The sequence below is a fragment of the Dendropsophus ebraccatus genome, chromosome 13 (genome assembly GCF_027789765.1).
Source record: "Dendropsophus ebraccatus isolate aDenEbr1 chromosome 13, aDenEbr1.pat, whole genome shotgun sequence".
NCBI classification, from domain to species: domain Eukaryota; kingdom Metazoa; phylum Chordata; class Amphibia; order Anura; family Hylidae; genus Dendropsophus; species Dendropsophus ebraccatus.
The window spans coordinates 40,315,149-40,330,209 of record NC_091466.1 but is presented as its reverse complement, the minus strand read 5'-3'; the positions used below and the strand labels follow the sequence as shown (position 1 = coordinate 40,330,209).

At 41.9% G+C, this 15,061-nt stretch overlaps 1 protein-coding gene across 3 annotated transcripts in view; it reads right to left on the bottom strand.

The window, feature by feature from the left end:
• The window catches only part of KIF26A (kinesin family member 26A), a 108,679-nt gene extending 94,584 nt beyond the window's left edge, over nucleotides 1-14,095 (bottom strand). For 2 of the 3 annotated variants that reach the window (XM_069950035.1, XM_069950036.1), the window contains exons 1-2: nucleotides 1,868-2,108; nucleotides 672-899 (exon numbers count right to left, since the gene is read on the bottom strand). In XM_069950035.1, coding sequence (XP_069806136.1) covers nucleotides 672-899; nucleotides 1,868-1,915 — 276 coding nt within the window. In that variant the 5' untranslated portion in view covers nucleotides 1,916-2,108. Of the gene's footprint in view, nucleotides 1-671; nucleotides 900-1,867; nucleotides 2,109-13,960 lie in introns of those variants that run through there. The other variant, XM_069950034.1, reaches the window with a different exon arrangement.
• Nucleotides 14,096-15,061: the final 966 nt, after the last annotated feature.

Genomic DNA, 15,061 nt, shown 5'->3' with positions numbered 1-15,061 from the left:
TCATTTTCACAGAACATCCACTCGACACTAGTCATAACATGCAGTGAGAATAAGTGTTCTATTGACATTTTTTTTGCTAGGTGGCAGTAAAGAGCAGTCCTGAAATCTAAACTTAAAGGATTAGGAAAAATTGCTGCTTTCTTTCAGAAACAGCACCACTCTTGTCCTCAGTTTGTGTGTGGTATTGCTGCTCAGTTCCATTAAAGTGAATGGAGTCATAATACCGCACACAACCTGAGGACAGGGGTGGTGCTGTTTTGGAAGAAAGCTTCTATGTTTTCCTAACTAGATAACCAGGATTTGCATTGAAAAGTCACTGCACAACTATCTCTACCAACCCATTGCAACAACCCAATGACTTTTGGTCCCAGATGATCCTGCACTGAAGATCCTTGTCCAAAGGTTTTATCATAGGTTATTTATCATTCACAAATACTAGATACAAGTCAATAAAATCATTCAGGAGTAGAAAACAAAGCAGCGCCACTTTTGTCTATAGGCCATGTCTGGTATTTCAGCTCAGCCCTTTTCTCATGAGCAGGGATGAGCTGCTAGAACAGAGTGGAGCTGTTTCCAGCAAAAGCCTGGACAAAGCTATTGGCGATGTACAAGACATTTCTTTATTGTTAATGGGGGTGGTCTGGATGATGGTGGTCGGGAGGCACTCTTACCATTAAGGAGCCAGGGACAGCCAATTTGAGAGCTTGTTTCTTCAGTTCAGCCAGTTTTGCTTGACAGTAAGGACACCATTCCCCTACCCCAGGTCCCTCTGACAGTTCAGACACAGAGGCTGCCCCAGCTCCTTCAGGAGGAGGACGGCTGCCTTGAAGGACTTCATCTGCTGACTGCAATCTTTTCCTGGGTGGTGGTACTTCTCTGCCAGGGAACCTGTCTGCAACCTATGGAAAGAGATGACACATTACTATGAATCCATACATAACTGTATAGCGGTTAGGTTACTAATTTCCTCATCTATAAGTCAGTACTATAGTGGTAAAGGTACAATGCTGCATACATACATATATATATATATATAGAGAGAGAGAGAGAGAGAGAGAGAGAGAAGTAATAATACTGATACATGTACACATATAGTAGGGTTTGTGCTGGAAAAGTACTAAAATACATAAAGATATTGCTGTGGATTTTATTTTAAGTTCAAACTTCTAATTCTAAATAAACACATACAAGTAATATCAGTGGTGCTTTAATAAAAATATACTACTACTTCTCAATTACACTTATATATACATTGCATTGCATATACAGTACCTACATATAGTTACCTAGTGATGGTACTTTTCCCAGAGTTATAACTAGTATTAGAAGTACTTCTCCTAGTTCTATATACACATATGGGAATGACAGTAGTGTAACTTGTCCCACTTCGACATGACTTGTTGCTGTAGTAGTAGTAGTAGTAGTACTAATAATATACATACACAAAGTATTTCCACATATATTATAAAGGTAGCAGTGCTTCTTCTAATGTTACCTATAGTTACTATACTTATGATAGATATATATATATATATATATATATATATATATATTTCAATATTATATTCTGATGCATTCAAATAATAGTAATTCTCATAGTACATAGATATATTAGCACATAGTAGTAGTCTGATTTCTCCCACACTTATATATACATGTGCAGAATGAATCCTCACTACTGGCACCAACAGCAAACAAATGACATCCGAGCATTATAATATGATAAGTCTATCTGACACGCACGAGCTGCACTAAGAAATGATTCCGCCTTCTAGACATCTTCATTATTCAAGTCAGTTCTAGTTCCTCATCCCTAAAGGAAAGCATTTGCAAAGTTTGCCTTGACAGCTAAAGTTCTGCAACTTACCAGCCCTGAATGATTGGCATAGCCTGCATTGCCCAGCACAGGGACCATGGTTGTGTTGGGTTTTCCTTGTGTGCACTACAGTCATGGATGAGAGTGCAAAGCTCCCAACTCTCTAATTACCCAAACTCCTTCTGCCGAAGCTAAGTGATCTTCCCATCCATGCTGTCTTCCCGGGAAACAAATAGCCTTGCAATGTGAAGGTATGAGCTATGAGGGGCAGGGAGAGCAGCCTCCTCTCAGCAGCTCTGGACTGACCAGACTAATGATTCAGGAAGACTAGTGCAGCAGGGAGAGAGTGCAGGGAGGGGCAAGACTGATTACATCCAGGATTACTTCACTTTCCCACAGACATGAGGGTCCAGGACAGGAGCAGGACCCCCCCCCCCCCCCCCCCCCCTTCCCCCTGGCCCAATGCCCCCAGTGCAAGCAGAAGTTTACTTAAGAAACAAGCAAAATGTAAACAATGGATGAAGACACCAGGACCAGACTGTGTTGACTTTAAATCTCAGCTATTTATTACAATGAGACAGGTCTGGTATCTTCTTATAACACTGTATGAAGTCTTTAAGTGTAACATATTCTTCTATAGAGAATATACATAGCTCTTTACAATCATGTTGGATGATCTCTTCCCTAATTTATCCAGAATTGGACAACTTTAAAAATCTATAGAGTAAAGTAGTTGTATATTTTTTAAGAACCCTTTTTCCTGTGACATTTAAAAAAAAATTGTAAGAGGGTGTAACAAATAAAAAGGACACAGCAAAACATGGAATGGGGCTCCTTGGGGGTGTGGCTATAAGGGGTGCAAAGGTAACCTTGGTGTCTGATGGTCTTAAAAACGTCACTGTCACATAAGAAATTTAAAAAAAATATGGTAAAATAAAAGCTGAGCAGTGATTAGTTGCTATGATCTACCAATACGTGTCATCGCTTTAATAGAGGGGAATACCCCTTTAAGGGTGCGTTCACACCTACAGGATCTGCAGCAGATCTGCAGCAGATTTGATGCTGTGTTCAGTTATTTAAATGAAATCTGCTGCAGATCCTGTAGGTGTGAACGCACCATAAATGTGTATGACATGTCCCCCAATCTCTGTACTTAATTCTGTTTAGTGGCTCAGAACAGTCTATGGATCTGACTGCTCAGATATTAGATTTTATGGGCAGTGTAATTTATCTCCAGAAGCAGCACAGTTATAATAATAGCACTAATCTGTAAATAATATCACAGAGGTGTAAATTGGGACTGTCAGCAGATAGATATTGTATGTACTTATGTGCAAAGTACAGCTGTAAATCCTCTAATCCAGCATCTGATCATTCAGAAATTTGGCACAGAACTGAAACGTATTGTAGAATTCCAGAAACTCGAAGCAGAAGACGACGCAGAGTGAAACAACAATATATAGGATAGATTATAGATAGATAAGTGGATAGAGAGATAACTAGAGGATAGTAGATGATCTAGATAGATAGGAAATATATAATGAGATTATAGATAAATAGATAATGAGATAATAGGTAGATAGATAGATAGATAGATAAATAGATAGATAGATAACAAGATGATAGTAGATGATGTAAATAGATAGATAGATAGATAGATAGATAGATAGATAGATAGATAGATAGATAGGAGATAGATAGATAGACAGATAGATAGATAGATAGATAGATAGATAGATACACAGATCTCACAGAAGAGAATCTGCTACCATTGTATTCAACCTAAGCAGTTTAATATGTAAACTCCTACAAAGTTAAGGAACCCTGCAGTCGGCCTGAAATGTTTAGTACCATAAAAACAATAGATTTTAACTATACAGCAAAAGTACATATTCTACATTTTATGGTTAGTGTTTTAAGGTTAGTGTCCCTTTAAAGACTTTCCAGCTATACCCTTTTCTATACCAGGGAAATGTGACCCTCACCATTAGGTAACATGAGACGTGCCCCCCCCAGCTCATCTCACACCACATTATTCCTTCACTCTTGAATTTCATGATTAACCATATGAGAACCTGACGTTTCAGCAGTCACCGTCTACTGGATGGGCTGGGCGGATTTCTATGTGTGGCATCTGGGATTCTTAAGATAAAGCAACTGTAGTAGACAACAGCTGAGGCCAGCATCCAGCTATGGACAACCCGGAGCCTGAGAAGCAATGGATATGTCCTATCACATAGGAGACAACATGGGAGGGGTGTGCTGTCTTTATTTGGCCCCTGCCTGTCTCCAGCCCCTCATCCTCACTGCTTCACATGTTATTCTTGAGAAATGGACCAGTCAGTGCAAGTAATGCTGGCTGTCAGACACTGGGAGGGAATGATCACTTAGCTAATCCCTGAATGTGTCCATGCTTGAAGGCTTAAAGATTGGCCGGACAGCCGCTAAACCTGCTCAGTAAATAGTTTTGGTATCTGACCTCTACGTATACATAGTAGACTAACCAATGGCTATAAAGAAATAAGCAAAGTTGTAGAGTCTAGTGTAGTCAGGAGGGGCAGGCAGAGTACAAGCATTGTGTGCCAAGGGTGCTGCCAACAAGTCATACTGAAGTGACCTGGATATTTAGATACAGGGCTAGGGCAGTAAACTGAATCTTTGCCCTAGGTGAAGTAAATCACAGGTTTGGGATCCTCACATGTGCCACAGATGTTCTTCTCTAAAAACAGTGGTCTGGCTTGTGGATATAGCTACAATGTAGATGTACAGAGGAGAGGGGGAGAATTATCAAACTGGTGTAAAGTAGAATTGTCTTAGTTACCCCTAGCAACCAATAAAATTCCACCTTTCATTTTTCTAAGAATCTGTGAGGAATGAAAAGTGGAATCTGATTGGTTGCTAGGGGCAACTAAGACAATTCTGCTTTACACTAGTTTGATAAATCTCCCCCATAGTGTATAAATACTCTATAATATATCAATATGATATAGGATAACATCTTCCATAATCAGAACCTCCTACTCCCGCCTCCAAGACTTCTCTCGTGCTGCACCCGTTCTCTGGAATACCCTTCCCAAAGACTTCAGACCTCTTTTCGACACCCACAGTTTCAAGCATGCCCTGAAGGCTCATCTCTTCAGGTGCGCTTATAACGTTCCCTAATCTCATCTCTCTCTCTCTCTCTGCTATCCCATCTGCATCCTCTTCGGTGCCATCTACATTGTACTTGCTACCTGAACTCAGAAAATGGCATGTGACTGGCTCGCCCAATCACCTATAGGCACTTTGAGACTTTATGTACAAGGACTGGAAGACTGGCAAATAAAGCACTTGTTGCCTCTCGTATCACCCGCAGGGCTGTCTTAACAGCATTATGGGCCCCTGGGCAGAGGTGCGAAAACAACATGTCTCATATATACAGAGGGGCAACAACATGACTATTATATACAATATGAGAACCATGTTGTTTCCCTGTATGTATACTGTATAATACAATATACAGGGAAACAACATGGCATAGATATAGAGAAGGGCAAAACAACATGTCTCATATATACAGAGGGGCAACAACATGACTATTAGATATGAGAACCATGTTGTTTCCCTGTATACTGTATACAGGAAAACAACATGGTTCATATATAATATAATAGTCATGTTGTTGCCCCTCTGTCTATATGAGACATGTTGTTTCCCTGTATATTGTATTATACAGTATACAGGGAGACAACAGGGCTTATATGCAGAGGGACAGCAAGCAACATGTCTAATATATTGTATCTGGGGCATGTAATATACAGTATTCACCACGTTTCCCTGTTCACTGCACAGTACTCCGGCGGCCATCCTCATGGGCTGAGACCTGACGTTGTCCTCCTCAGCTAATACGTGAAGGAGGAGGAGTCTCAGCTGCTGCGTACATCGTTCACAGACTCCTCTCCCTTCTGCTGGCCTGAGCCTGAGGACCGCGCACGGGGGGGGGGGTGCAGCTGACGGCAGGACTCAGAGCACAGGCACTGCAACAGCACCTACAAGGGGGAGCTTGCGCCATGCAGACGAGGGACAAGGAAGATGTCACATCGGCCGGGGGGGGGCGGGTGACGGCAGCACAGGCACAATACCTACAAGGGAGCTTGCTTGGGGACCCGGGACAGAGAATATGTCACAGCGGGCAGGGGCCCCCTAGGATGCAAGGGCCCCCAGGCAGCCGCCTACCATGCCCAATGAGTAAGAAAGCCCTGATCACCCGCAGTCCTCCTAGTCTGTACACTCTCGCGAGTAGGTCTCTAATTATGTGTTGTTTTTATTTTAATTTATTTATTGTATAATGTAATATAAATATAACCTCATAACCTCCTGTATTGTACTTATGTATTTTTTAAAAAAATGCTGCGGAATCTGTTGGTGTACCGACAAATATATGGAAGTGTGAATGAGGTCATAAAGTTTCAGGTCTAGTTTGATTTATTAGATTTTATCCAGTACCGCAAAGCAAACAATATGCATTAGATATCCAACTACTTGCTAAAAGTACATTCTATCTGGTCACAAACATGTTTATTTTCAAGGTAGCAGGGATATAGGGATTTGGGGGGTGCAGTGTTGGTAGTCGTTCCCATTCCAGGTGCCCAAACATTGTAAGGGACATATTACTCACTTTGCTCATAGTATGCTGTGTCCCTCATAATACACTGTTTCCCCAAAATTAGCTGTACATGATGTCACCCAATGGCATAGGCCTAGTCCCACCAAACTCAACCACATTGGGTAAAGGATGTGTCATGACTTAAAGCACCTATAAGCCAAGATAAGCTACTGTAATAATGATGATCCCAGCACTGTAAATAACCATAGACGGCACAAGTTAACAAGCAGGCAAGAACCCCCATAGGCTCAATGTAATGAAGCTGTTTAATAGGCATTTTAGCACGGTAAGCTCTTGCTTATTTGTAAGCCATTATTTTGTCTCTTACAGCCATTGCCGACACTTGTAGATTGAACTCAGTGTTATTGGTTCTCTATTCCTGATTCAGGCTTGAGCTGCTTATGTAAATGAAATCTCTTACAACCAGGAAAGTATATACTGTCAATGCAAAGTGTGCAACGTCTGGATCATTGTGCACATAATATATGGATACCAGGGTTCCCCAACCCGTGGCTCTCCAGCTGTTGCAGAGCAACAATTCCCATCATGACCTGACAGCCTAAGGGCCCTATTCCACCGGACGATTATCGTTCGCATAATCGTTAACGATTAACGATCTCAAACTACCGCTATTGCGAAAGACCTGAGAACGTTCACTCGTTTTCATGGAACAATAATCGTTACTTATGATCGTATTTGCGATAATTTTTTCTTCGCTATTTCTTCGCTATTGTGTTCGTATCTACTGCGAACGACCGAACGAAGTGTTATTCAATGCAAACGATTTGCGAACATTTTGCGAACAAGCAACGATAAAAATAGGTCCAGGTCTTATAAAGCGATCAACGATTTCTCGTCCGGTCGTTAATCGTTAACTGCATTTCAACCGAACGATTATTGTTTAGATTCGAACAATTTGACGATAATCTGAACGATAATTGTCCAGTGGAATAGGGCCCTAAGGCTGACAGGGTAGAATGGGAGTCATAGTTTTGCTTTGCAACAGCTGGAGAACCACAGGTTGGTGAATACTAATATAGTGTTGTAAATCTACAATGCCCATCATGTCCTGATAGATAAAGAATCAGAGCAGAATAGGGGTTGTAGTTATCAACAGCTGGAGAGCCACAGTCTAGGGAACGCTACAGAAGATGATCAATGTACTGTTGGAGCATGGTGAGGGTTATAGTTTTACAGAAGCTGAAGAGTCGCAAGTTCGGGGACACAGTTATAGTGTTGCAAAACTACAATTCACATAATGCTCTGATAGATTCATTCTGTCAGAGCATAATGAGAATTGTAGTTATGGAATAATATACTGTCAGAGCATAATGGGAGTTATGGGTACCCAACGGCTGGAGGGCCACAGGTTGGGGAACAATATACTGTCAGAGCATGATAGGAGTTATGGGTACCCAACAGCTGGAGGGTCACAGGTTGGGGAACAATATACTGTCAGAGCATAATGGGATTATGGGTACCCAACAGCTGGAGGGCCACAGGTTGGGGAACAATATACTGTCAGAGCATAATGGGATTATGGGTACACAACAGCTGGAGGGCCACAGGTTGGGGGACAATATACTGTCAGAGCATAATGGGATTATGGGTACACAACAGCTGGAGGGCCAGAGGTTGGGGAACAATATACTGTCAGAGCATAATGGGAGTTATGGGTACCCAACGGCTGGAGGGCCACAGGTTGGGGAACAATATACTGTCAGAGCATAATGGGAGTTATGGGTACCCAACGGCTGGAGGGCCACAGGTTGGGGAACAATATACTGTCAGAGCATGATAGGAGTTATGGGTACCCCACGGCTGGAGGGCCACAGGTTGGGGAACAATATACTGTCAGAGCATGATAGGAGTTATGGGTACCCAACAGCTGGAGGGCCACAGGTTGGGGGACAATGATATACTGATACACTAATATACTTTTGCAAAACTACAATTCCTATAATGCCCTAAATATTTGGGTACAATGGCATATGTAGTTCTACAACAGCTGGAGACGGAGAGCCATAGGTTGGGGAACACTTCAGTATATGAACAATGCCTTCTTATGAGATTGCCATTATGGCTTTCTAGCCTGCAGTCAAAGAGATGGCCGTGTTTTGATAATAATGGGTGCAAATCATGTTCATGTCTTTACGATGGCCATCCCTGTTTGATAAACATTCTTTGGGATGCTCTTTTATAATGACAGACGTTACTAGGCCTCAAAAAGATGGCCATGATGGTCTTAAGAGATTCCCATCAAATGGTGGTTTGCTATAAGGATTTGGTGCTGCTCTTGACAGTTCCTGTCCCAGACAGAGGTGGCAGCAGAGAGCACTGTGTTAGTCTGGAAAGTATACACCACTTCCTGCAGGAAATACAGCAGCTGATAAGTATGGGAAGACTTGAGATTTTTAAATAGAAGTAAATTACAAATCTATGCAACTTTCTGACACCAGTTGATTTGGAAGAAATAAAAATGTCGGAGTTCCCCTTTAAGGTGTTATCACCCGTTTTTTTCCTAACTCCATAAAAGCAAATTCAGTAGAACATAGCCCATTCCAATACTGCTGTATAGATGTAGTCATTCAGCTTTCCCAAAAAGCCGTATGACTACCTGAATAGAGACTGGTCCCAATGTCAAGAAATTCTTCCCCGTAGCCTCAGTATATCACAGCCCCATAGACCTCCCTGGTTGCCAAAGTGCATCCGTATTCAATAAATCCTTTAATTACAAAGATCAGGCCTTGTTTGTCTGTATTATCTATGGCCCATTAAAGATCTTAGTACCAGTAGTGGGTGGGATGGCACATGCCCCAAGTAACTATATAGAGTTAACAGTATACATATATAATTCATGGATTCTACTCAAAGCTAACATTACTCGGTTTTGCAGGTTCACAAAGGATGAATGGGATCAGGGTTAGAAGACATTCATAATAATGATTTTATTATACTCATCCACCTAAACCCATTCCAAACACGAAAATCCAATGTGTGCAGATAAAGCAGGAATTTATGACACAGCAGGCTTCCAGCAGTAGCGGTGGTTTTATAGCATATGGCAGGGATCTCACTACCTGTCGTCGCCTGTGGCATTGCCTGCCCTTCCTGTATGACTTACAGAATCATGTGTTTTGCTAGAAGCAAGATCCACCTGTTTCACTAACCTGATTTGTCAGACTTCACTCCAAAGAGACGCAAAACCCACATCTTCTATATCATGGTCCAAGGAAATGCTCAGCGCCCAGCCTCCCACAGGCCCTTCCCACTATTACAGCAGCACTAACCCTATACTACCCTAGACTATGGAGCTAATAGTGAGATAATGTAGTGATCATGAGTAGGGTCTCTTACCTCTGTTATCCCAGCTCCAGACTCTACTGTCTAATCTGAAATGGCTGATAACAGTGAACAAAAGATTGCATCCAACCCCATGGCAAATGGAGATACCATATGTTTTAGCTTCACAGTCCAGTACTGGAAAACTACTTTAGTGACTTATGTGACTATATGGAGAGACATTATTTATGGACCTTGTCTAGTATCTGCTAGTTTAGAAGGTTGGGTAAGATTACTTATGGGTCGGGGTTTTGATACTTTAGAGCTTTTGGGAATGATCATTTAGGGGGTCTGATAATTTAGGGGTCTGGTCTGGGGTATGAAACTAGTGCATAGCTGTGTGTTACATGATTCCTAAAAGGCGCTTGGTGGTATAGTTGTATTATTCATGTTATTCAGCAGAAAAGTGTGTCCCTAACTTTCACATGAGGCTGGTAAATGTTCATGATCAGAAGGGAAAATATATGGCAGGTTAATGGTCCACAAAAAAAAACTATATATTTTTATTATGTTTTGCTATGTGTCAGAGCGCCACCTAGTACTAAATTTATTTTTATTAGCGTTAGACTGCACGTGAGTCCTTGCAAACAAAGCTGAAAGTCAACCAATGCAACCAGCCAAGACCAGTGCTTGTCAATGCAAGTGGATGACATAAACAATACAACCTGTAGTGTACAACATAACACAATGACCAAAGCGTAAGAAAATAGTAAAGTGGGCAAAGATGGTGGATAGATAGATAGATAGATAGATAGAGAGACAGAGAGAGAGATAGATAGATAGGAGATAGATAGATAGATAGATAGATATCACATACATATAAAATACTGTAGAAAGATATCACATACATATAATATACTATAGATAGATATTAGATAAATAGATAGATAGATAGATATCACAGAGATATAATAAACGATAGATAGATAGATAGATAGATAGATAGATAAATTAAATAAGTATTACATACATATCAAATACTGTAATAAAGATAGATAACATAGATATAATATACAATAGATAGAGGGATAGATAGATAGATAGATAGATAGATAGATAGATAGATAGATAGATAAATAGATAGATAAATAGATAGATTTTATCTCTAATGCTTTAGAACATTGTGGCACAATAACAATACTCCCCATTAAATGCAGACATGAACAGTTAATAAGATAATGTACAGGCAGTCTTTGTCTATCATTATGTTTCGGGTTCAGAAGGCAGAATTACAGATAACAGAAATTTGTGACTTTTTAACCACTTCCAGAGTATCTTTATGTTACAATGTTTCCCTTACAAATTGTTCTCCACTGATGTCAATTGCTTCCTGGCTTTCATGCAGTACCTGAAGCAGCAGCGCCACCTACAGCTAGCAGGCAGAACTCCACCTAGCAATCCCTTGATACTCCCCTATGTTCTTATGCTCACTGATTTTGTCTTAAACTAACACAAGATGACAGCCTTTAGTTTAACCCCAGGGAAAGCCATCTTTTCATGCCGCACTTTCTAACGTACCGTCACTCTCTTACCACATCCAGGATGATTTTAAAAGCGTTATACATACTTAACTATCATTTCTCCATAAATATATAAAAAAATCTGCCTTTTAAGAAACTTCTCAGCCTTGTGCATAACTGCATGTACCAAGCATACAAAGCTATTAACTCATATACATGTCTATGCATCTGTCTGGCGTAGAGAGAAATTTCTGCAGCTCCTCTCAGTAACTCAGTGGCTGATGCCAGAGAACAATAGATTAGACTCAGCTTCACAGTACTGGCAGATGGGTCAGGTGCTGCTCTTATCCTCTTTTCCTGGCATGAAGCATTCACAGACTACCTTAGCTGCCCCCTATATAGGATTTATAATCCAAATAGTGGTTTCCTAATGCAAAGTCCCTGTTATGCAGCACACAAGGCACATGCCCATTACCCTCCCTATATAGTGTCTATTTAATAGTGGTAACTTTTATTGTTCATTGGCTACCATCCTCATCAAAGCCACTTGTCTCCAACTGTAGAACTACATGTACCAGCAATGACATCTGACTCATAATACCTGAACATCCCAGTATTGTCTCATAATATTGTGTGTTTCAAGCCTACTAATGCTGTGTGCCCTGGTCGTGCCACAATAAACCAACCCAGCATGTGCCCTGTACAGCGTACGCCGCTCTAAGGCCTGAAGACCCTACAGATTGTGGCTTGTGATTTGTCCTACAGTTTTAATCCATCTCAGTGGGATGGCGATGGCTCGGCACATTACACGGTCTGTTGGAGGCATTACATTTACGTCCCCTTGATACTTTCACTCTAAATAATACACCTGTGCTAGTTTAAAGTGGCATTGTCCTTCCCTTTGTGTCCAAGTTTTGATTTGCATGTATTATTCAGACACACAGCTTCCTCCTGGGGGTATGTGTCACTTTTGGTGGGTGAGGGGAACCATTACGTAGACCATGCAAAAATAAATTAATAACTAAAAGGGCGGTTTTATATAAAAAAAAAAAAAAAAGCAATCGCCAATAAGCGCTTACCAAGTTAGGGGAATCACCGTGATTGTGCAACTTTACACATGGCAATGATTTCATTACCGTAAGAACATATGATCTCATATAAGGGGTCAAGTTAGCAATTTCTACATCTAATGGTTGCAATAGAAGACCTATTGCTATGGTGTGATAATCGTACGCTGTAAATAGGCTTTAATACATACATTTATGCAGATTGCACAACCATTGCACATTTAATGGTCAACCTTGGGGCAGATGCAATGCTCCTGCTGTCACTCTCTATGGGACCAGAGCATGTCTCTAGTTTAAAGATTTTTATAAAAGGGATAATGAGACACTCCAGCCCTGCTCTTGCAATGCCCTAAAGGCTAGTGCAGAACTGAAGGAGTTAGCCAGATCTATTAAATTTTAATCTCTTCTACATCTAATACCTCTCTATTCTGCTTCACTTATCTCAAGCTGAGTGCATCCAGGAGGCGCCAGCAAACTGGTACACAGTGCCCCCAGTGGACAGTTTTCAAAGTGCAGTTTAGGATTTACAACATGCAAATGACTGCCAAACTGTGAGACTGGAGGGTGTGTATAATGTGCATTTTAAAGTCAATTGTTAGGCTGTATATGCATTAGATCCTTAAAGTCAAGCTCATGTCTGTATACATAATTTTACCTTGCACACACTGCATTTCTATAGACAGGTTAGTAGACACATAAGGCATGTAAGTGTCAAGTACAATAGATGTGAACATACAGACACAATGCTATACACCTACACTCTCTGACTGCAGTAATAAGACTAGGCTGCCAGTTATTGTATATTTCCCCCTAGGACACTCTGGAGAATATAGAATAGCAAAGAATAAAGTTAGGATAATGAATGCTGCAGATTGATGGTAGGGGAGCAGCCCTGGTCACATCCCTCTAGGTGGCTGCTGTCAAAGTTACAAACTCCAGATTATTAACTCTTGGCATGGATGTGCTTATCTGCAGGGGTTGCAGCTGAAGCCCCCCACCCCCACTCCCACCCACCATCTACATGCTCCAGTTGCCTTCACTGCCTTGGTAAATATTTTATAGGTTTTTTATGTGTTCACATCTATAGATAGTCCATAATGCATCAGGTATGATTTTAAGGTATAGCTTTCATAGTGATCCCCACACTATGGCTCTTCAGCTGTTGCAAGACTACAACCTGGGCTGTCAGGGCATGCTGTGAGTTGTAGTGTCACTGAGATCGCTGAGCTATGATCTATGTTTGCTGAACTTACTAGACATGCAAATAGTGTCCCTTGGTATGCTGGTTCTTGTAGTTCCACCCCTAATAAAATTGGCACTTAAATGATACAAATGCACAATTGACACCAATGCACATGTAGCTCTAAATGCAAATAACAAAGATTCTAAGAAAAAAAAATGCATCAGATCAGAAGTCAATCCGACCCGTATCCATGATCTACCTGTTGTTACCTAGCAGATTGAGCCCCTTATATAAGACCCCCATGCATGACACCTGGCAGCAGAGTTCTGCGCTCTCCCTGGTGCTGAACCACTCGCAACAATTTGCCATCCCCACCCATCTCTCTCTCTCTCTCCCAAGTTCCAGAACAAGGGACTAGCCATGCATTAGGCTCTATGGACTCCTCACCTTGCCTCTCCTCCTCAAGAGGTGACTGGTAAATCCAAAAATGATCTCAGAGTCCAAGCAGAGTGCCCCTAGCTCCAACAGGCTGGGGTTCTTCCTATCTGGAGGATTAGAACCAGATGAATTCTCACAAGCCATACTGTGATATCTCCAGCTCCCTGAGCAATAGGAAATAAAAAAAAACGCAGTTATCCTTTCATCCTGATGGGCTGTGCTGCAAGATGCGATTTATTCTGTCCAGAAGCAATGCGGAATATCATTCAAAGAAACACTTGAGCAGTGAGCTCAGTGTCTGGGTACCACTCCCCTCAATGTCCCACCAGGGCTGCAGTCTGTACCAGGAAGGATCCCCAACCGGACAGGAGTCCACCTAGATCCATCAGCAGCAGCGACAAGGACGTGTAAATGCAATATCTCCATGTGATCTTCCCATCATCAAGTCATCACAAGCACTACCTCTACTCATATCCTTGCATAGAAGAGACATGCCATGCTCTGGGGAAGCCCTGCTTTGCCAGAGGGGCATGGAACCAGCTTGGTAAGGGTATGCATTGAGGATACACCTGAGAAGCACTTTAAGTGGCTGTAGTCCAATGCAAGAAGTTAGCAGATAGGTCGCTGAGAATGCATGCCCTAGATGAGATGTGCTGCACACAAGCTGCCTGTCATCATGCTTAGAGCCTGCATAGTGTGTGCCTGTTCACTTCACACCCTGCCCCTCTGATGTGATGGGACTCCCAGGCTCAGGACAGCTCACTACACCACTGGTAATTGCTGGCTGTCAGCTCTCAGTTGGGGCTGTCTTGTGGGCGTGACGTCATTGTCACACCAGCAGAGCCCCCAGCAGCCACTTCTTGGCTTGTCTCCCACCTCTATGGGGAAGAACTGCATTGGCAGACAAGCTAGCCCTAGTCTTGTAATCTGCTATGTGCAAATGGGTAACACATTTCCTGGGAGGCAGAAAATAAGGTAAAGCAGTGAGCACAACCCCTCTTATCCCCTATCTGTCACATGCACCCTTTCACTGCCTGCTCCCTCTGTGGCATTGTTAGGAGCTCCCACGTGCAGATTGATGTGTAACCTGTGCAGCTGTGTGGTAGCTAC